The sequence below is a fragment of the Ambystoma mexicanum genome, chromosome 8 (genome assembly GCF_040938575.1).
Source record: "Ambystoma mexicanum isolate Mex_15411 chromosome 8, UKY_AmexF1_1, whole genome shotgun sequence".
NCBI classification, from domain to species: Eukaryota; Metazoa; Chordata; class Amphibia; order Caudata; family Ambystomatidae; genus Ambystoma; species Ambystoma mexicanum.
Window position 1 is genome coordinate 1,443,310,681 of NC_090929.1, and position 23,898 is coordinate 1,443,334,578.

General features: G+C 42.4%; 1 protein-coding gene across 1 annotated transcript in view; it reads right to left on the bottom strand.

The window, feature by feature from the left end:
• PPRC1 (PPARG related coactivator 1) overlaps positions 1–23,898 on the bottom strand; it is a 176,793-nt gene that overhangs the window by 112,275 nt on the left and 40,620 nt on the right. The window contains exons 2-5 of the mRNA XM_069611599.1: positions 23,084–23,233; positions 21,417–21,566; positions 19,647–19,754; positions 2,231–6,182 (exon numbers count right to left, since the gene is read on the bottom strand). Coding sequence (XP_069467700.1) covers positions 2,231–6,182; positions 19,647–19,754; positions 21,417–21,566; positions 23,084–23,233 — 4,360 coding nt within the window. The remainder of the gene's footprint in view (positions 1–2,230; positions 6,183–19,646; positions 19,755–21,416; positions 21,567–23,083; positions 23,234–23,898) is intronic.

The window sequence follows — 23,898 nt, forward strand, 5'->3', positions numbered from 1 at the left end:
TGCAAGCTACTCTGAGCTGGCAAGCCCTTCCTCTCTGACAGTTGCCTGATCCTGGCTAGAGCTCTAATACTCTCCAGAATTGATTACTGTAATGCTCTTTACAGTGGTGCTAATAAAACCACCATCCACAAACTCCAAACCCTACAAAATAACGCTTTAAGAGCAGCCTTGGGTATAAACAAAAGAACCCATTGCCCCCATCAGACGCCAACATAAATGGTTATCCACGGCCAACAAAATACAACCGACAACACTTTCATTGACACACAAAGCCCTCAATAACTCTGCCCCTAGCTATCTTCCAGCTAAGTTTCAGAGAAAAACCGTCCACCGATTAACCAGAGCTGGTAATGCTAATTGTCTTACCATACCTAAACACAAGCTTACCACTATTGGTGGCAATCGCTTCCCTGTAAAGGCCGCTAACTCTGCCTCAAGATTTGAGAGCAGACCAACCCTTCCTACACTTCAGAAAAAAGGTGATAAAACACATTGCCACTGACCCTTAGCCTCTGACCCGATAGATCATGCCCGTTGTCCCTGTTCACCTGCGTGCCTCGGTAATACAAGGAGGCTCTGACTAAGTATGGCGCAGTTCTGCACGCTGCTCATGCTTGCAACTACAAAGGTCACTTTATCGCTGTATATATCTGCACATTCTGTATAATCTGTACTTATGTAATTTGTGTGTATATTCTTGTACATGCTATGTATATTTGTATCTATGTAAGCTTTGCATTTTCATACTGCTGCGCCCTCTTACCTACAGGTCTGGTGCGCATAACAAACAATGTATATCCTGACTTTTCATGACTGAACATGGTTTAAGTTATTTAATCCCTTCACTCCCACTAGGTCCACCTGTACATTACCGTTTTCACAGTACACTGCAGGTGGTAGGGCGGGGGGCGAGGAAATACAGTGACTGTTCAGATACTGCCATTGTAGATTTTGAACATGACTAAGTGATGTGTGTTGCTTGTGTCTAGGGACTCCCCTTAACTCCCGACCCTCAGCATTGCAATGTAGGGGGATTACCACCAGGTACAGACCATACACTTAGCCACGGTAGCAGGAAGGATCTGCCTAGACACTTTACTCTGTGTATAATACACACAGACGGACTGGTGTTAGCACGTAACTTATCACTGCCAATATTTTTTTTTAAAATACTTGCCCGATTTACACCCAACCACAAAAAAGACCACATCTGCACAGATTTCCACCAAACTGGTTTAGAATTCGGAGCAAATTCAACAAGCTGCTTTCACTATGTCCCGTTTAATAAATGCAAATTTTCGCCTATACAAAAATTAATGCAGGTGGTCTAAAAACATCCTTCCCCACATCCTTGAAAGTTCGTACAAATGTCAATCAAAAGTCACCATCAATAGGATTTTAGCAGTGAATCAGCCACCCCATTTAAAAAATAAATATTATTATGTACACATACATGCAAATGCTGTCCAAGTGCATCAAAAGGACCAATTTTAACTGACTTATGTATAGCTGTACCATAATGTAGTAAGTTTCACTACTTCTGTTTAGTGTAATCTCAGACATTGTGCCCATCGACCCCTCTTCCAGCCTCCCTTGAGTGAAGCCTGACTGCACTGCCAGCACTACCAGAGTGTTTGGTCCATCTTTTGATTAGAACGCTGTCTTGCCACTTGGATTGTTTTACCCTCCTGCCCACCCCTGAAGGATATGAAAAAACCTCAACAGTTGATTTGCGCATATTGTGTAATTGTATGTTAATGTACTAAGAAAAGCAGCTAGCTTTCTATTTAAATGCCAACAAGGTGAACTTTCTTCTAGGGTGTAATTCAACGGATAGTAAATTGTCCCAGCAAACCATACATGTTCAGAATATGCAAGTCATTAGTTGGGTGAAAGAGGATCGTGTGCCATCTAGGTCTATCAAGGATCATAAAGAATTAGAGGCCAGCACCAGGAACCCTGATAACAGAAAAAAGTAAAAAGCACTGGCAATTCACGTACAACTGGCAGAGATCCAACGCGTTGCAAACCACTGCATTGCTGCAATTCTAAAGCGATCAGACTATGGTGTGTTCAAATTATAGCAGGTCTCCACACAAGCCAACAGTGAAGGAAGTTTTGTAGTGGAGGGAGCAGAGGCTGCTTTCCAAAGTGTAGAAAATACGATTTAAACAGTGTTGCATTTACTTATGCACCATCACTAATAAAAGACAATATTAACAAGACTTGCCTTTTTCTTTCCCGATGACACCCCTCTTGCGGGTTCCATCTTTGTAGCTCTTAGTTTTACTCTTTTCATGGACTCTTGGAATTACTGCTCGAGCAGCCTGCAACTGATTATCTGGAATCACCTGGGGCTTCTGCACTGCCAGGGCAGTCAACGCTGTGGCCAGTGGCACTGCTGGAGGGACCTTCAGCACTTCTGGAGGGACATCTGCTGCCTGGGGCTTCAACACTTCAGGAGGAACATCTGCCATAGGGACCACCACCGTCTGGGGCTTCTGCACAACTGGCGGGCCCGCCGCCACTTGGGTCTTCTGCACAACCGGGAGGGTTTTAGTAGCTATCATTTTCAAGGACATGGATGGAACAGTCCGATTGGATGATGGCAGCTTCGGAGGCATCAACATTCCAGGATCTTGGTGGTTTAATGGTGGGACCATGGTCACAGAGAATGATTTCTGCGGCTTTGAAACAACACCTTCCTGAACAGAGCTGGGCATCACTGGCATGGATGAAGTTCCCTGAATAGTGGGTGGTGCCATCAATGGGGCACTCTTTTGAGCAATGTCGTTTTTCTTTAAATCAGGTACTAACTTTTGCGGGGTAGAGGCTGGTTTCTGGGCCTTTCGCAGCAACTCAAATATTTTCAAAACAATCTCATTAGTTGACTGAGGATTCATCGGATTTAAAATGGTTCCTTTGGAACTTGCTTGATTGTTAGGCACATGTGATGGGTTAGGAGAAACATCTGGCTCAATTGGGCACACTGCTTGCACCTTTTGATCAACAGTTTGCTGTGCTGGCTTTTGGCCATCACACACTTTGTTTTCAATATTGTTCAGACAGGTTTGATCAACACCATTCTGAAGAGGTGCTGCTGCTGATAGTGTTTTTCCATGGTCCAGCGGAAGGAAGTTAATTCCAGAAAGTACATGATCGGTGCACGTTTGCTCAGGTAAAACAGGAGTTTGCCCATTTGGACTTTCAATGATAGGTTGACTGTTTTGAAGCACTTCAGAAGATTCCTGGTAATTTGATATTGTCTTCTGCTCCACTGAATTAAACATGGGTGGATTTAAACTACCAGATGAAAAGTCAACTCTTGGCAAAGGAGCAATTGGCATGGTGGTAGGGTAATGAACTCCTGCTGAACTGTGTAATGGTGGCCCTCTATCACAGTACATAAGAGGGGGCATTGCAGGAGGCATCGGAACACTAGGCCAGTATGGAGGGGGAGGAAGTGGAGGTGGTGGTATGCATGCACCCCACCCTGGGGGATAAGTATGAAAAGGACCAGGCCCAATAGGTGGTGGTGGGAAAGGTGGTGGCCAAGTCAACATCGGTGCAGGTGGAATAGGCACAGGGTGAAAGGTATTGGAGGAAACACAGGGGACAGAGAGTGGTGGTAAAGGGGGCAAGAATGGGTAACCTGTCGATTGGGAGGAAACTGGGGGCCATGGAGTAGCTGAAACCTCTAGGAAAGGGGTACAAGGTGGAACAGTAGATTGAGAAACTGCCACCATTGGCGCAGTTTCTATGATGGGTACTGAATTCTGAATGCAAGCGGGTGATGGGGATTCCCGTGTGTCATGATCATGTTGAGAAGGCATCTCTGCAGTTAAGGCATTTCCAGAGAATGACTGTTCAGGTGATTCTGGAGAGTCTGGTGTGTATGACTGGTCCTTGACTAAAGTAGTTTTAGGTACTGCTGTTAGTTTAGGCTTCATTAAGCAAGGAATTTCTGCTAGCTCTGTAGGTGGCTCGGCTATACTCGGCCACTTATTAACTAAATTCTCATTGTTATTTTTGTCATCCGCTGCGTTTGCCTTGCGCTGTTGCATTCGCATCCTATATTCTTTAAGGCTCAAAGGCTTTGGTTTTACATCTTTTGAAGGACTAGCAGACATTTGCTCTCCAGCTAAAGTAGTTTCCCCTTCCACAGTAGATTCTTTTGGAAATGAAAGTTCGGAGGAATCTGAATCACACTGCACTTGATCTGCTGGCAATTCGAATACCGGGATACTCCTATCCCCATTTGATATACTGGAGGTTTCAACCACCTGGTCCGATTCCTCGAGTTCCTCATTAATGTGCTCCTTACTGCTGGTTACAGTTTGCTCAGGATGTGTCAAAGCATCTGTATTTACCAGGGTTTGCAGGGTAGCATTTTCTGCTTTCAAAACCTCTGTATTGCTCCTTTTAACAGGGCTACTTTTTTTTTCTACAGCGCTTATAGCAGCAGAATGCTCAGTGCTACTTCTGGCTCTGCTTTTAATGGCCCTAGATGCCTTGAGTAATTTAAGCTCCATTTTCGATTCTCGCTTGGCCTGCTCCAGCTGTTTGATTAGTAGATCAGATTCTTGCAAAGCAGGATTGTTTGAACTGGTTGGCAAAGCAACATGTTGCTGTTTAAGCTCGTGGTCTGTGGTTTCTTGCAGTTGTATGGTGGGAGGCGACTTAGGAAAAATGTCCATTTGTTTGAGGATTTTCTGGCATTCCTTTTTCTTTTGACCACTGCTCAGTATTTTCTTTGATATTTTACGGCCAGAGCATTTTCTCTTACCCAACAAAGCACAATCACTAGCAGTTTTCTGAGAGATCGTTGGAGCACACTTCTCTGCGGTTACCAGTATGGTACTTTTCTCCTCAAAATCAGGGTTGGACAACTGGGGAGGGCTCATTGCTACTGTAAGACAACTTTGACTTTCACTACCTAAAACTTGTAACAAATCCCCCTTTTCCAGTCCAAGATCATGTTGCAAGGGTGCCACTTCAGATAATACAGCCTCATTATTATGTAGATGGTTTTTGCTGACACCATCTTCTGGTGGTCCTTCTCGTATAGAATCCTGGCTTTCCTGCCCTAGCTCGCTGACTGGACACTTCATATTGGCTATAGGTGGCTGGTCTTCAATTTCATGTTTGCTCTCTGAAGTGCACTCATTAACTCCAACTTCTGATCCTGCATTTAGCAGAGATGGATAATCTTGTAATCCAGGCCCCGTACTTTGACACAATGCATCAGCGTGCATTGCAGTTTTCTCTGATGTACTGTGTTCTCTAGGAGGAGCCAATTCACTGGCTTGAAAATGGAGATTAGCCGCTTGCAAAGCTATGCACTCTTCCCCATCACCACTTTCAAGCTTATCGACTGGACACTTTGGCACGTTGCGCTGCACTGGGACATGATCTGCTGTTTCAGAGTCTCCCTGCAATATAGATTCCCCTAGTCCTGCATTCGGCTCATTACCTTGCTGAAGTTCTTGGTCTTTACTTTCAGGAGTAAGGCTACTGTTCGATTCTTCAGCACACGACTGGCTTTTTGTTTCAAACTGCGCAGTGGTTTCCTTGCAGTGCTTTTTCATCTCCTTTACAGGTGTTCTGTCAGACAATGGACATTCCTTTGCTAAGATAAGAGTGCTGACAGTTGCCTTGGAATCCATTTGTTCCAGTTCACAAATGTTCGTCATTGAAACTTTGTCTGGAAACTCTGAACTTGAGTGTTCAACGTACCCGGTCACTGCGAAGCAGTCTTCTATTTCAAGTACAACACCATTACTCAAAAAGTCTTCATCCATTTCAGAATGCTCTATACAAACTGTTCTGCTGGGTAAACAGTAAGAATGCATGTACTTCACCAAGTCACTAACAGAAACATTTGCAGTATTGATGATATGCAGCGTACCATATTTTGACTCTGCTTTTTCTGGTTTAAGGGCATTTCCTCTGCTTAATTCCTCAATAAAGTCCAATCCAAAGTCCACATAATCACTAGATTCTGAGCTGGTGTCATGCTCTGGACTATAGACCTTCTCTTCACCATCACTCAGCTGTAGTGTAGACACCTCTCTTACTCGCTGGATACCTTTTCTTGTACTTCTGGCTTTGTTGCGCCTCACTGGAGTGCTATTGAGACAGTCTGGAAACATGGCCCAGGTATTTTCAGTCCTGTTTTCAACCTAAGTAAAAAGAACAGCAAATTTACAAAAAATATATTTCCAACTCGTGTAGTAAATTTGATGCAGGCAGATAAGCACACTGCCTACTTCTAATAATGTACCAATATTACACTGTCAAATAAGGATCTGGGGAAATACAATTGCATTCAATGAGAAAAAAGCCAAACAAGATATCAAGTGTGACAAAATGCACAGATGCAAGAGGATTCAAATAAAATGGGATGCAATTTCAAGGGCAAAGGTGGAAAAAAATTTTAAGGGGGTGATCATGCAGGCTTGAGCTGCAGCAAGGACAGAAGCTTAAAGAATGGAGGAAGACATGGTGGAATAACAGTTACTTGGAAGACAGCACACAAAAATGAATAACCGGCATACTAGGAGAAAGGAAGTAAAAGTATCATAGTACAACAACAAAAAAGTTAAAAGCTCAAAATGGTTGCAATACCGGAGAGAAATGCCACACATCTGCCAACATGCCCTTAATGAAAATATTCGGAGCCATGCTTACATTTTACACAAACGTTATATTTTGTATTAACTATTGCAAACATCACATTAGTAGATAGTTGGTCAAGCCCCCTTGACCAACCAAAAATAAAAGTAACAATGCAACCCGATCTGACCCCCTACCACCATGGATGAAGCCCAGTTTAGCAGTGTTCCCATTGGTATTTTAACATTATTTTCAGAGGTTAACTCACTGGAAATGTGTCTTTCTCCCGCCCACAATGTGTGCAGATGACATTTCAGGATGATTTACAAAGTGCAGATGGCATAAACTCTTGAAGCACTTGTGCATAGGTGCGTTATAAATGCCATATCATATACAGATATTAAAACAGTGTTGCGACAATAGTGGGGGAGATGAGGGGAATTTTAGGGTTTACACTCGGGGCACTCTTCCATGTCCATGTGCCCCCACCAGTGCTCCAGATAGGATTTGGGAGTGAGTATTTTACTCCCAATTTTTAGAGTTGGAGTAAATCCAATTGCAAGAGAATAAAAACGATATTCCTCCTTCGCAAGAGAGTAAAAAGTGTATGACAACTGACCAATTTGTGTGTAAAATTAAACCTTTGTTCGAAAAAATAAGTGAAAACAGCTGCATTTCAAAGTGGTTCTAAATAATTGATTGCGCCTGTGGAAAACCTTTTCCCCACACACGAACCTTGTAGATGTCATACCCTGCTTCATCTTCATGATACTTGGGCACAAATTGTTAAGAGTTACTAAAGATGCCGGCTAGTTACATTGGGTGATTCATAAATCAAGTCCCTCACTCCACCAGCATCACTGCTCTGCCTCTCGGGCCTACTGTTGCTGCCTGGCACCAGCTGCTTGAAAGCCACTCCATCTCTCCTTCCTTTTGCTACTTTGTTCACATGTCTCACTTTCTGGCGCTCTGCCTCCCACCCTTAACATTTTGCTGTCTGTTTCTCTGTCGCTCTGCCTCTCCCATCTTTACATTCCATTGTTGCTTTTTCCCCTCCAATAGCTCGCTGTATCGGTTGACATAACTCTTCTTCCTCTGTCATTACTCTGGCTATATCTTTTTTCATTGTCTCGGTTGTGGTTGCTACTCCTTTTGATTATCTTCCTTCACTGTCTCTTATGTTATTGGTCTGCCCTTCTCTAGTCTTGCTCTTCTATTACCATCCCTCCCCACCTGCTGTTGATCTGCGTTTTATTTTACAGTCTCCAAATGTATTTTGCTCTGCTTCTATCCCTCACTCCTATTGTGTTTGTCCTATTATCAACTCAGTTTCCCCTCAGTTTCTTTTGTTGCTTTATCATTAGCTCATTGCTCTTCCTGTTACTCGACTTACTGTTTTGGATTGTCTAGCATGTTCTCTTGCCCTTCGCCCTCCCTCACCTTTGTTCTTCTGCGTTGATTGGGTTCAGAGTTGCTCTTCCTCTCCCGTTTTTCTTATAACATTGCACCAATAAATATCCAAAAAGCTGAAAATGCCTTCTATTGAAAAATATAGTGCAGCTATACCATTGGGTGCTCTTTTTAGATGTGTGCAAAACTATTAGGCTAGGAATTACAGAGTTGGAGGTTTGTCTGACCTGATGCAGCACTTGCTTGATGCAGATTTACCAACACTATGCCATTACAAGGGTTTATAGTCATATCGAAAACATAATTTCGAATTACAAAAATGTCGAAACAAAAATGTCGAAAACATACATATAATAGAAAAAGTCATTAATTCGAAAATAAAATGTCGAAAAAAAATCGAAAAACCAATGTTAAAATAACTATGTAAAATGTCACAAATACTAATGTTTTTTATGGGGGTCCCCCCTAACCCCCCCCATCCCAAACCCCTACCCCAACCCCCCCCTCCTCCCCATCCCCTCCCAACACCCCCCATGGATATACCTTTAATTTAAAAAAAAATATATTTAATAAAACATTAATTAAATAATTATTTAAAAAAACATCCCAAGCCCCTACCCCAACCCCCCCCCCTCCTCCCCATCCCCCCCATCCACCATGGATATACCTTTAATTATTTAAAACAGTTATGTTTAATAAACTATTATTAATTATTTAAACATTAATTCGAAAAAAAAAAATCGAAACAAATTCGACATTTTTGTAATTCGACATTTTTATTTTCGAATAAATATTTGACATTTTGACTTTCGAAAATATTGTTTTCGATGTTATGACTGGACACCCATTACAAGTATAAGAGCCCATATGAGCTGTGTGTTCTGAGCCATTACAAGTATAGCAGCCTCGATGGGGTGTGTATTCTGAGCCATTACAAGTACAGCAGTCCTCATGCGACATGCTTCTTCCGAGCCATTACAAGGATAGCAGCCCAAAACAGACGAGTCTGTTCTGAGCCTTTACAAGTATAGTGGTCATCATGGAATGTGCGTGCTCTACTTCTGAGCCATTACAGGTATAGTAACCCTGATGAGGTGTGTTTTCTGAGCCAATAAAAGCATAGCAGCTCTGAAGAGTTGTGCTCCGAGAAATCACAGGTATAGCAGCCCAGATGAGTTGTGTGTTCAGAGCAATAACAAGTAGAGATCCTGGATGAAATGTGTGTTCTGCATCACTGAACATTTAGTAGTCCTTTTGAGAAGTCGAAAGTTAAGTCAACTGTGTTGCAATTGAAGGTTACCTTCATCTTAAATGCATATCTCTGATGCAGACTCATTAATTCACCTCAGAATTTCAACTAACAGGTTACACAATAATCTCTGCAGCAGGATTATTGACCCACTGAGCTGCCTTTCACAACATGCTGTGACACTGATTGGCACATAGGGCTAAGGCACTGGCAGTTTCATGTGAAGCTTGCCGAGATAAATGGCCCATCAAAAGCTCCAAGTCTGTTTGGTCTATCCTACATTAGTCAGGAGATTAATAATGCGGCTTTGAAATGTGCTAGATTTTTGGCAGTGGGACTCATAGGACATGGGAGAAGCAGAAGTTTTGAAAAGCACAAAACCGAGTAGAAGGGACTAAAGTATACAACAGCAATGCCATCTTCTCACACTGTCGGAGGTTGGTGGGAAGAGCTCAGACACTGTTCTTTCTCTGTACTTTAGCTCACTGCAGACAATGCCAACACATGTTTGCGCTTTCTTAACAGCAACGCTAAGAAATTCAGGTACTGTCCAAAACAGCAGTCCTGCTGTGAATATTTGGCATTGTGCCATGACATGCGTACAATATAGCAGCTCTGTTGATAAATAAGGCTACTTTGCCTAAATATATAGCATCCTGTTGAGGTCCAGGTAAAATCTGTGCCACTGAAAACACAGCACTGCTTCTACTTGTATCCATTATACCCGCTTGCAGTGGTTGGTCAGAAAGGGAGTTCAGTCCACATGCCTACTAGTTGCACAATTGGTGTGCTTCTGTGATGAAAATAAAAAAGTATGAAATGCCCATGCTGCTTCAACTACGCTGCCTCTATTAAAGCTAATTAAGCAGAAATACAACCCTTGCTTAAGACAATTTTAATTTTACACAATACTACCCGTGTCCTAAAGAAAGCAAAGTGAAAAGCATGTTCATGATTCAAGATGCTTTAAGAACACTAACCTACCAAATGCTGGCAGTTTAATAAAGTGAACAAAACACAAATTCCCTTTTACATTACTCAGAAATTATTATCTTGATAGAATCATTAACAGAGGAGTGTTAAACCAGACCAGGACTCATCCCAGTTGCTTCTTTCAAGGAACTGTGCTGATTACAAAAGTAAAGAGTGGATTTGCAAGCTGCTGCTAGCCAGGCTGTCACCATTATCTCCATGATTTATGGGGTGCTGCTATAAATAGCCTGTGTAAGTGGTATGCAAGGAAGCATTAAAAAAGGGCATATTGACAATATTTCTGTGCGTAAAAAGCCCCATACGCACCTTATCTGGAGGGCTGGCCCCCACCACACCAAGCAGCAAGATGAAAGTGAAGCTCACAGGTTGGTAACCAAGCTTCAATTTCCGACCAAGAGGGACATGTTCCTTCCAGGTTACTGCTGGCTAAATCAGCATGTATACAGAAAATACACAAAGTATATGCCCTTTAAGATATTTGAATGAGTCTATGACCAAATCTGAGTGACTTGAGCAAGTGGGATGAGGGGAATGTGTGTTTAGCGAAGGAATGTACCAGAATGGTGATTTACAAAAGGCAATGTCAGCATGCATTCTGTGCACGACCGTGATTTACAGCAGGAATGCTCAGGACATCGTGAATTTGGCATTCTAAATGTGACATTATAAGTGCTATACAGTAGCCATGCTCAGCTAGACAGTCACAGAGAAACACTGGTTTATTCTGTGGAGCGTAACTAGTGATTTAAATTTGCACTAGTCACCAGCTATGGGTGAGTACAAATGGTGTGCTGTGTATGTACATAACTGAGGGGGCAAGTGACTAATGGGTGGCTATTGGCTTGCAACTTGAATTTGTGCCCCTTGAATGAGGATGCGTTGAGGATGCAGCATCAGAAATAGAGTGGCAATAAGGACATTAGAATACCTTAAAGAAATGTACCAGTGTGGCACTGCTGGACCTTTGTCGACATAAGCAACATGAACATGTCAAATGCTTTTGCCTACATTTATGAACGACCATGCAGCTATATTCCATGCATTACCTTAAACAAATATTAAGTTACATGTGTTTAACTTCGATTTCTCATAACTGCTGTACAATTCACCATAACAGTTTTATGCATTTTCAGGTGTGCATACCCTAGGACACATTTAGTCTCTTTTCCATGTTCCGTAACACTAATTCGGGGGATGTGCATTTCCCTTTACTGAGCAGTTACCAACATGGATTCATTTACAATTCTGGTAAAGCCACAGTTCATGGCACCAAAATCTACATCCACCACGGGCTAATTGTGAAGCAAGGCTTCTTGCGAGGGTTGAGATGTGTGTATGTACATCAATAAATAAGACCATTAAAATGTAAGAATTAAAAACCATTTGTTACAAATTATCAATGTTCATGCAGGTGTGCATTTGTTAAGAGCTCTGCGTATGCAGGTATTAGATAATTTACTTTTTCTGAAAAGGTTCAGATCCATTTCAATCCATGTGATATGAGCTTTATATTACACACCCATGATCTAATCACAATGTATGCATGATTAATAATTTCGGAAATAGTTTAGCAGAGATTCATTTTAAAATGTGCATCCAAAAAGGGTCTTTAGCAGGACCACTGGACCACAGGTTCACATTGAAACAAGTTGTGCAGGCTAGTTAGACAATGTATTGGAGATTTCCATTTTCCAATGGACAGGTCCTTTTATAACTGCAGCATTAAGTAACCCAATTATAGTTTGCTGTGTTCAGTATAGATTTAGTAGCAATCGGCATTCCTGAGCTCTATGAATGCCTCCCCACTTCCATTTGGAGGAAACACCACAACCAGTTTGCCTCCACAATTGTTCCCATGACTGGGTTTTAGGCCGTCTGTAAGGAAGGCATGGTATCAACAGTAAGACGGACACAAGAGATCACGGTTCATTGGTGTTTATTGAACTTCAAACAGGGTTTGAAAAACGCCTATCTAATCCTAAATCTAAAGATGGGAGCAAGCTACGACCATCAAATAATTCAGTTCTAGTAGCTTGTCAAAATAAAAAGAGCCTATACTAATAAAATTGCCAATCCTTACCTACAAATAGTGTGGGGAAACAGCGTTACGAAAAAGAAAGAAGTGTTCACAAAATATGTCGGGATGTTCAGGCCTTTGGCCTCCCTTCCCCACGTTTTGAGCATGGGACAAGGTGGTACACTAGAGTTTAGCACCGTATCTGGCTTCTCCAAGACGAGGATACAGTTCAATCATTCGCATCAGGGCCTTCTGTGCCCAAGTCAAAGACTCTTCTTTCAGAGGGCCCAAAGCTACAAACAATACGTTCTTTTCCTCCTTCAAGTACTCCAAGTACTCAATTTCTCAGGCGATTCACTACTCACCTCGGATCCCCCTCAGCTGGGTTCAGATCCCTTTTAAGCCAATTAGTCTCCCTCCGCTGGGCTCGAAACCAATTCAGCTGTAACCTTTAACACAAATTTTCTTTAACCAAAGCTTTTAGCTGTCTCCCTTCGCTGGGCTCAGACCAACTTAATCTACTTTGTACTCAACTTTCTTTATGCTATTACTATCGAAGACTTTCGAATGTGCTGACCAGTTGCAGGACCACTTCGATTTCACAATTCTTTATCACTTTTTTTTAGCTTTTATCACCTTTCAGTTGGATACAGACTTTAGAATGAGCACACCACGTGGCGCCGTACCACTCCAAGGTATATCTTGGCGTTAAAGTTCACTTATTTGTTGTTCACTTTCACTCTGGTTTCCCTCAGCCGGGCTTAAACTATTTAGCGCTTCCACAATTTTCTCAGTCGGGCGCTAGCCTTTTATCTTTCACTAGGATTCCTTTTCACTCAGGATCACAAGCAATGCTTTGTATTTTGTCGCCCCTCGACCTTCATTCATTTACAGACTGGTTGAGCATGTTGCCTCCGACTCACTGGACTCACTGGCTGTGTTGAAGATTCAGCTTTTTCCTTCAATGGGTCTCCCTTCATCGGGCTCGGAGCCTTAGATGTATGCAAAAAAAATAAACAGAATTTGGACTTCAAGGTCCCATACTTCACTTCTGAATATTTTTCTCCTACTTCGGTAGCTCCCTGAAACGGCACTCTGGGTGTTTACCTGGAGTCCAGGTCTTGCAAGCTCTCCTTTTTTGCCCAGGGGAGGAGTTTTTGTTGTGGGTGCCACCAGGGAACCCAAGCTGCCCCTGGTTTAAGCTTCCTGGAGGCACAGCTTCCACTCCACACTGCAGCCTCCCCTGCGCAGTCAGGCTCAGTGTCTGGGTAGTCCCTCCTCCAGGCCTTCCAGGTTCCTCTGGCTTTCTGGCACCCTCGGCTTGCTCGAAATGCTGTTTCTGGTTGCTGTTTTTATACTCCCAGCTAGAGTGGATTAGAGTCAGGTGTGAGTAGTTGTCCCTCCCTGCCTGACCTAATTATCGGGACAACATGGAGACTGCCCTTGGGAATCCATTGCCCATGTAGTCCTATGGGCAATCCTCATGACTCCCATCTGCCTCTTTGCCCCAGTAGCTGGACTTCTAGAATGGAAGGATTGTGCGAGTTGTTTTCACTATTCATGTTAGAGAAGTCTGGAAAATTGTTGGAGAAAAAAAAAAGATAGTCCTGTTGTAATATACAGGGTAAAATATATACCTTTAGGGCAACCCCAACTCTGGCAGGGGCCGGGGTAGTGTCAATAGGATACAAAGAAATTGTGCCCTGCCAGGAAAGATTGAAATTAACAGAAACAAATTCTTTGCATGTGTCATGTATGGTGGAGACTGGTGCATTTAATGCCAAAGTGCTAGGAACTGCACAGATAGGTATAGGGGGCAAACGGACTCCAGAATGCAACTTATGTTCAAAAGATCATGGGCAACTCATTTGTTTGCTTTTTTGAAAGCTGTAATTTCAGGTATTGCATTTTATTAAAAAGTAAAATCACTTTCATATCTAATCAATACAATGATCAGACATTTTTAAAAATACATGCATCAAAAAAAACCACACGCATACAATATATATATATATATATTTGGCCATGACTGGTTCTGTGTACTTAATTCAAGAAAAACAGAACATATAGAAGGACAACTGCTAATAAGTTTAATAAGTTTATAAGTGGTGTCTCAATATCAGTCCTTATTCTCCGACTAGTTTCAAAGGAGACCTTAAATTCGATCCGAGCACCTGATCATGAGCCAGGGGTCTACGTAAAGCTACAGTTACATATACAAATGGCTATAGCGCCTTGTTCCTGTGTGCCATATATGCTTCCAAGAGGGCTTTACATTTTGGCGGCAAAAGACAGCCATGTACCACCTTCCTCGGGACCAAACAAAGTGCCCCCCGAAGTCCAAAAGCTGTATCAAGAGTCAGCTAATTAGGACTATTTGGAAAGATAGGCAAGTGTGGCCAGTGTAGAAGTGTCTAAAAGGGCAACGGGTAGCAGCGCCGACGTTTGGCGGTCACAACGGGCTAACCGAAATCAGAGCACCCGCTCCTAGTCCCGAGACATTCCCTCTCAGGGACGTTAACGGCATGGATAAGCCACTTCTCACTCTCCCTCAATCTTAAGGTGAGAACCAATAGCAGGGACATACATTTTTCCATCTACTATGTGGAGATCCCAACTTTATATTTTAATTATGGTGATGGCGCTTCGCTTTCTTTCCCTTGTCTCGTTAAGATTATGTTTGGTGGAATACCCTATTGATGCTTGGGGCGTTGCCCTTTTAGACACTTCTACACTGGCCACACATTCCTATCTTTCCAATTTGCCTACTCTTATACATCTTTTCGATCTTTTTTGGTCCAGATGAAGGTGGTACATGGATTTTTTCTGCCGCCGAAACGTAAAACCGCCTTAAAAGCATATGGCACACAGGAACAAAGCTCTAGAGTTATTTGTATATGTAACTAATATTACGTACACCCTTGGCTCATGATTAGGTGCTCAAATAACAAATTTGAAGTCTCCTTTGAAACTAGTCAGGGAAAGAAAATAAGGACTGATATTGAGACACTGCTTATAAACCTATAAGCAGTAGTGTCTTTCTATATCTTCCTGTCCTTTTACTTTTTCTTGAAGTATACAGAACAAATCATGGCCAAATGTATACATTGTATGTTTTAATGGATGCATGCATTATTTTTTTTTAATTGATAGGTCTGATGATCATTGTATTGGTGATTAGATATGAAAGTGATTTTACTGGTTGTAAAATAAAATACCTGATAATTACAGGTTTAAATAAAGCAAACAAATTAATGAGTTGATAGTCAAGGGAGGGAAGGGAAAATACAATGACATTCTTACAGGCCATGAACAGTTAGGATGTGAAATTAACTATCGTACTCGGCCTGACGACATTTCAGATAGTGCAAGACATAGATAACGGACATAGATAACGAAGGGAGGGGGAGAGTGGGAAGGAAATAGAAACAGACAGGCGACTATGGCACTAGGCCTGACGACATTTCTGGTAGAGCCGGAGAAAAACAAGTTGAGGGAGAGGGGTGCAGAAAGGTAGGGGAGGAACAAAACAAGCGACTATCATACTAGGCCTGACGACATTTCAGATAGTGCTGGAGGGGGCTGGGGAGGAAAAAAACAGTAAGGGGAGGGTGGAGGAGACAGACGAGGTTACTATCATACTAGGTCCAAGGACTATTCTGATAGATTAAGCGAATAGAAGAAATTAGGGGGAGGAGAAGGGAAAGGAGGAGAGAACAGAGTTGGCAGCCAAAAGAGTGGAGAAGCAAGAGGGGAGAGTGAATACAATTGCAGAAGTCAGTAGTAACTAAGATTCTAAGTTACTGGAGAGTGTGGTATCTAAGAAAGGACTGAAGTTCAGATTAGGGAAGTGGTTGCATATGATCTTTTGAACACAGTTACATTCTGCAGTCAGTTTGCCCCCTATACTTATTGGGGTAGTTCCTAGCAGGTTGGCATTAAATTCACCAATCTCCACCATACATGACAAAAATGCAAAGGATTTGTTAATTTAAATCTTTCCTGGTGGGGCACCTTTTCTTTGTAGTCTAGCAATACAAAGGGGGTGGGGGGGGGGCCCCCGACATGTAATTTCCTTCTCTCGGTTCTCCCACGCCTCCTTTCTAAGTTGGTACTTGTTGGAATTGGAGAGGGGGCAATGGGACAGGATTCAGAATAGCCTATAAAAAGGTGGAGGAAGGGGGGGGGGGAATACTGCAGCTTGGTATCGGATGTCTCGTCCCCCACACCTGTTCACCCCCAGGGTCTGGAGCCAAGGGCGATGGCTGTGCACTGGCCACCTGAGAAAGATACCCCAGGGTTAAGAATGAGAGACACCCTGAGGTTGTGGCTTTAACCAAATAAACTGCTCAATCAAATTCACAGGCCCCGATGGTATAGTCTCACCACTCCCATTTTAAGAAGTCCAGAAAGTACTTTAGTAATAACATTAAAGTAATAAGCTAGCAACTAAACTCATGCAGACATTTCCCCCTCCACTAATCAAACCAGCATGCAGACCAAACCGCTGTGTAAGCCAAAAACAAATTCATAACGCAGGATTCCTACGGTGTGAATGTAGACTGGTTCAAACTAGCAACATCTCTTGTATGACCTTGTAAAATAACATCAGAAATACGTCTTATCTGGTTAATCCTTTATTGATTTAATGAATTTATAAAGCTCCTTTTGCCAAAAACCCCATTACAAACCTGTCCATTTGAAAAGGAGGGGGGAGAAAAGAAAAAAAAGTCACCAAGTAGAAAGGAGAGAAGACGAGCTTTCAGGTTACATTGAAAATTACAAAGAGATGAAGAGCAGAGAGGGAGAGAATTCCAGTGTTTAGGGACTAAGAGGGCAAACAATCAGTAATGGAAAGGGGACTTTGGGGACAATGAGAAGAAGCAGATTGTGATCAGAGAGTCAGAGAAGGTGAATAGAGGAGCCAAGCCACAAGTGCATTTAAAAATAGAGGGAAAAATGGTAGAGAAGACTCAAGGGGAAGCAATGTGACAGTAATGAAGATGTGGTAGAGGAGGGAAAAGGTAAAAAGACAATTCTAAACAGATAAGAGCGGAAGATGCGAGACAGGAAGGTCAAGAAGAGTAGTAGTCGATACGAGAAAAGGAACAAGTTACTTACCTGTAACTGTTGTTCTCCAGCATGGATTCACATGCTCATGAATATTCCCCGTCGTCAGGCCGGGAATACTCGGTATAGAAAATAAAAAATCAGTATCAATTTCGTTTCTGATCTGTCTTTCTTAGTAGTAACCAATTACTGGTCTCTGGGTCATACTGCCCCCAGCTAATGACTGCCCTCTCCCTAAGGCCCGCCTCCGGCAGCCATCCTCAGATTTGGTAGCACGTAAAGTCGCAGTATGACCAAGTGAAGAGCCGCAGAGGGGTAGGCGGGAGGGTTTGCATGTGAATCCATGCCAGACCCATGCTGGAGAACAACAGTTACAGGTAAGTAACAGAGTTTTCAGAAGACGTCACAGCTGTTTGTGAACTTTGGGACTGTGAATCAAGGGAATGCTCTCGCGAAGACTTCCATTTCCAGATGGCTCTCCGGCTGCATCATGCACTGTCACCGGTTGGCAAACCGACCGCTGCCCGGCCCTCCGAGAGCCCATTCGACCAGAGCGATCGCTGCTACCACAGCGTTCCTGTCTGGTGTGCCCCTGCTAGACATCTGCAGGGCTGCGATGTGGAGGTCGACGCACACCTTCACAAGATTCTACTGCGTCGATCGGGACTCCAGGGAGGAGTCCAGGGTCGGCCAAGCTGTGCTGCGCAACCTGTTCGCCTAAGGTGAGCCTGGTGAGGAGGTAAGAGATGCTTAAAGTTGAGTTGTTGTATTGCTTAATGTTGAGCCTGTTGCCACTTCCCGTGGTTGTGCATGTGTGTACTGCTATGTATTCTCTTATTCATGAGCATGTGAATCCATGCCAGACCCCATGCTGGAGGAGAGAAGTTTGTTCATGAAATGAGAGATCGGGGCGAGCACGACAGATGTTAAGAGCATAGCAACAGGAGCTAGCAATAGAAGAAATGCAGTTTAAAGGAAAGCGAGGGATCAAAGATGATCCCTAAATTGCATGCAGAAGATGACAAGAGTAGAGGAAGGATAGAAGAGTAGACAGAATAGTTGAAGCCGGAAACAGAACCTCCGTCATAGGATGATTGAGGAGTAGAAAATGAGAAGACATCCAGTTTTGGACAGCAGAAAGGCAAGTTGATAAAGTGGAGTGCTGAATAGTCAAAGGAAGAAAAAGAAAGATGTGCATCATCTGCGTACAGACGAAAGGAAAGATTCAATGAAGAAATAAGAGCAGAGAGTGGGGCTGTGTAGAGAGGGCCAAGTACAGAACCTTGAGGGACACCGTAGAGCAGAGGAAGGGAGGATGAGTTGTGTCCAGCCCAAGTTACAGAATAAGACCGCTGAGAAAGATTGGAGCGGAACCATTCAGGGACAGTAACACCCAAAGAAAAGGATGACATAAGAGTGTCATCAGCTGAAGTAATGAAGCAATTACCTTTCTTTTACCCAAAGTTGATGCCTTATTACCATTGAAAAAGTCACAGGTTAGCGGACCACTCTTTCACCAGTAGAATCACCTCAAGTGCCATGCTACATACTCCATACCACACAATCTACGATATGTACGTACACAAACCATTCTATGGTGTTTCCCCCTCTGCTGTTGCTGCATGCCTCAGCTTGGCATTTACCCCCATAGCGGAATCTAGTGCAAAGCAGGTTTAGATAGAATAGACTGAATAATGGTTTGTCACGTTACAAAACTGCTCACTGGTAAGTAGGGCAAGCACTAGTCTTGCCTCAGAAAGCAACGCATTTAGAAACAGTTGTAAAATCCTACTTGGTGAAAGTCTGAAGATAAGAAAATTACAAGATAATCAGTACAGTTGGAACATAAAAAGAAACCAGACTGGACTTAAAAAAAAAAACATGTATAATGGGAGGTCAATCTCACCAAGTGAGACCAACAAAGCAGAATAGTTCATTTTTGCAGACCAGCATAGATTACAACTACTGCCAGATAAATTTTACATTTTTTTTTTTAAACAAATGTATACTTTATTTGGGAGTTGGATTATAGTAAACGTGTGAACTAAATCACTGCCTCTTCACCTTCCACTAAGCTTGTGTCACGATCACACCCACTTGTATTTAGTAGTTATTTAAGAAGTTCAAACAGTGGGACACAAAACTATTTTATTGCCCCATCCTTATCCTTGGTGTTATCTGAATAGTCCAGTGTTTGTTCCCGTCTCGCTCTTGGAACCTGCACAATTTGCTAACATTTCTTTAGGGAGATTAGCCTTATATTTCCAACATGTATCATGGCAGATGACTTACCTTTGTATTTGTCGCAGTACTTTCATGTGCCTTGAAACCCTTGCGTTCATCCATAGGAAGCAATTTTTGCTCTGGAGGGGACCTAGACAGGCTAAGAAACCTTTGAAACTGGAAGAGAAGGACAATAAAACAAAAAAGCAGAGTCATTTAAAATAAATGACTGACATTAAGTATCCTTGATAAATGACAATCTAGTAAAAAGTCTAGGCAGCTAACTTTCTTAATCTAAATCATGCTGTACGGAATCCTGAAGTGCAGAATAACTTGCTTTGTTTGCAAGGCCAAGGCAGCTGATCCAAAGGTCTGCACCACAGGACCCACAGGCCTGCTAAGGCTCAACCAGTAACTTAGCCCGTCCCTTTTCAATTCACAGGTCCGTCAACATCCTAGTTCATACATGCGATTAGAAATGGTGCGTCAGCAAATGTTGGTATTCATGCTTGAAGAGTTGGACAATAAATCAACCACCAAGATCTTCATATTTCAATCGAGGCTGATGACAGCATTCACATTTCAAAGACAGAATTCACGAGGAAACAGCACCATTACCACTATACATCATTTTGGGTTTCAATGAACAATGAAAACGAACATCCTGTGTACAAGGACAAACCAATGCAGAATGCCTCAGAGGAACAAACTAATCAGGATTAGAGGATGGTAGCTGGAAGGCTTTGAATAAATGGAACCAGGGGCATTTCTCTAGGCACCCCGGTTGGAAATATTCCCCTTTACTAAACCTTTCCTTTTGCTTCTATTTGTATCAGACCTGTTTTTTTTTTACAGTGCAGTGAAGCCTTAAACTGACTTTTTGCTCGTCTGTCAAGGGGAAGGCAACATGTCCTTCCGGCGGTTAGTACTGGGAAACATTGTTTCCCTTAGTCTAGTTACTTTGTTATCACTTCTGGTAACTTGTCATTGTACGGTGCATCTTACAATGCAGTACAATGGCGTACACTTTTTGTTTTACCCTATACTAACACTCAGATGATGTTTGGTTACTCTAGGTGTGCTAAATGGACAAGCTGGTGGCAGCAGGGAATTTTTACTATTTTTTGGTGCATTTCGTTTTAGCCTTACCACATTTGGCTATTAACTGACCAAACATGGCCATGCCATGAGGTGTTCCACCTGTCCTTTGTCCATCCTTATATGGACTTCCTTCCCAAGAAGGCAGCAGCTTTTGGAGGGGTATGCGAGTTTGCTGCCAGGAAGTGGGCTGGGAATGTCTGGTCCCAACCTTAGGTTTTAGGCTATAATTCTGATGCCACCCTGCACTAATCACGTGATCCATTTCTGAAGGCACAATAGCCTTCTGATCTTAGTGATAGATCGAGGGGTGTAAAGGTTTTATGAGGTGTAAAGGTTTTGTGGTCTAGGTTTGGGATGGTGCCGTGGCATGTGGTGCTCATGGGATGAAAGCACGGCAAAGCTATATTCCTCATGGGGGGGATTGTTGAGAGCAGGAGGGACTTGCTATCTGTTCTGTGGGATGGGTACCAAGAGGCGCTCTGCTCCGACCTTGCAGGTTGCATTCTTCTCAGGCGCGAGAGGCCTGTAACTTTCCAAACAACAGAGGTGGTTGTGGATTAAAGTTAATAGGCTAAAGCACAAGATGAGCCTCTGCCCTCCACACATGTATAAAAGATTCATCAATCAGAGCAAGCGGTGACAAGCATACTTTGCCTTCAATAAAAACAGTTTAAGAAATACATTTACAGAGGGAAATTCTACACTTTCCTTGTGGACAGTACTTGCTGTTAAACTTACCGAGTTGTCACGGTCCCTCTGAGCAACCAACAGCTCAGTGTCTGGAATAGAGTCGAACGGTGATAGATTCTCATCATCCGCATTGTCCAGAATTTCAGTAAGTGCAGTCAGGAGCGATAACTCATTTTCTTCATCAAACCGTCCTTTACTCTGAAATGTGGCCATGGAAAACAATGTAGAGGTAAGTAGCAGCAGAGCATGCCTTTTAAAATCCCACCCATTTACTTTGAGTTCAGGTGTACGTCTGAACAATGCACAGGCTTGCAACCGTTGTACAAATATTCTCCAGAAAAGACAAAAAACGACAGCAGTTATTTCTGTACTGCACACCAAGTATGACAAAGCCTTGAACAAACAGAAAGCTTAGCATGAACAGGATTAACCTTTTTTACTATTGTATTCACATGGCTTGTGGCACTGGCCACAGTCTATGCTTCACACGCACCAGATCCAGGTTCGAATTGGCTTTTACTGATATATTTTGCAAGGCTCCAACTTAAATGAACATGTACACGACATGCAGTCATACCAGAAAAATATCCACCCAACTCTGTAAACATGAAACAATATTGGTGGAGGACCGCTACAAAAAAGAAAATCAGCTTTGCAGTTTAACAAAGTACCTTCCTTAGTAAAGTTGCAACCATCACCTCCCCACCACATTTACTTAAAATGGTTAGTTCAGTGTTTGCAATCCAAGTAATTAAAGTGCTCGGAATGGAGACAGTGGAATCCAATCCCCTTTCACTGAAGAGTTCACGTTTTTACATGGAGTGAGCTGGTAATACATACAGAAACATACCAATATCTCCCGTGCTTGGCCTGTAAATTCTGCAGTAAAGCTGTTATACTAACACCATAGACACATCTCACCTAGCATTACAAAAATCAATGCTCAGAATACTTGATCACCGTTTGTAAGTTTGTGCCATCACTGTTAAGTTAAAGGGTCTGCAACCTTTGGCTCTCCAAATGTTGCACTGCCACTCCCCATCAGCCTCATCAAGCTGAGTAAATTGTGGGGTTCTATCAGACAGTTTTCTCAATGTGTTTTTACAAAAGAATTAGCGAAAAATGTTTTGTTATTCCCGAGATGCCCCAACCGTTTATATGCCCTTCCCCACCCCTCTGGAAAAGATTTTTCAACACATTTTCTTCGTTAAAAAAAAAAAAAAAAAAAAACTGGTGTCGATGAAAGGACGTTGTAGCAATTGTGGGGGGCCAGATCATGAGTGTATTAGTTGAAAACCTGGAGAGCAACATGTAGACCCCCGGATTGCAGTCCATCAACAACAAAAGTTATAACACTAAATAAATCTGACTAGTTGCATTATATAATTTTTATAAGAATTTAATTTTCCCGATTTAATACTCATTTACAACATTTGCAATTGAAAACTGCGAACACGTGAACATGTCGAACGTAGTGCACCATTTCTTTTTCAACTTATGGTGTTGAGAGACTAAGCCAAAAGTTATCTGGCAAACCAACCAAAGCCATGGTTAAAATCTCAAAAAGTTCATACTTGTGAAAATATTTAAATAAAAAGAATACATTTAAAAAAACGGTTTCTTTGGAACTTTGTTCACGTGAATCAGTCATCAATCCAAAGCTCTGGCTTTACCTTTACCTTCTAATGCAAGCACACTTTTACAGAAGGCATTACCTCAGACTGGCTACCAGCACCCTCGATGATCGAGATGATTGTAGGGTCAATGTAGCCACGAAAATTGCCCAAGAGCTCGCTTGTGTCCAACGATGACAAGCCAAGGTCAGACATCACACTGCAGTTCCCTTCTTCCTCCAAGGTATGGCACTAGAAAGATGTTACAATTATCAGTTCATTACAATAGTATCAATATCAGACGAGTTGATAGCAACAAATCAAGTCATTTGGAGTCAAATATTCCGTCCATTATTCTCAAATCAAAGGGAGAACGTGATTAAAAAGAACAATCGGGTATCCTTATAGGATCCAGAAGATGAAAGTACCATTTGTTATACATTAAAGCACAAATAGGTGGCAGAAATATGAGTGCAGTTGAGAAACGCAAATGGCTACTCATACCAACACTGCGGGCATTAACGGAGACGACTGCTTTTACCTATGCTGGGCCTTAAAAATATAATCAAACCTGGAAAGAAACCTGCAAAAGCTATAACATTTCAAAGCACATTTTGTGTTGACCAGATCGCCTACAACTCAGATTGTGATTCTCAAATAACTACAGTTTAGAAGAACTGTGGCAGACTCATTTCAAAAGCCTTTCTAGTGAAACCACAGACAATGTTATCACTTCACACGTGTTAAAAACAAAAATGGGTGTCATGGCAAATCTGACTAACACTGTTCCAACTATATTCACAACTTTCACTTCATTCTCTGTCTCTGATTCTTTACACTTTGGGTTAGGCCATGGAGCACCATAATAGGGGCAAGGAAATCTTAGCTCGCCGCTGCCAGGGTTAGACCACACAATC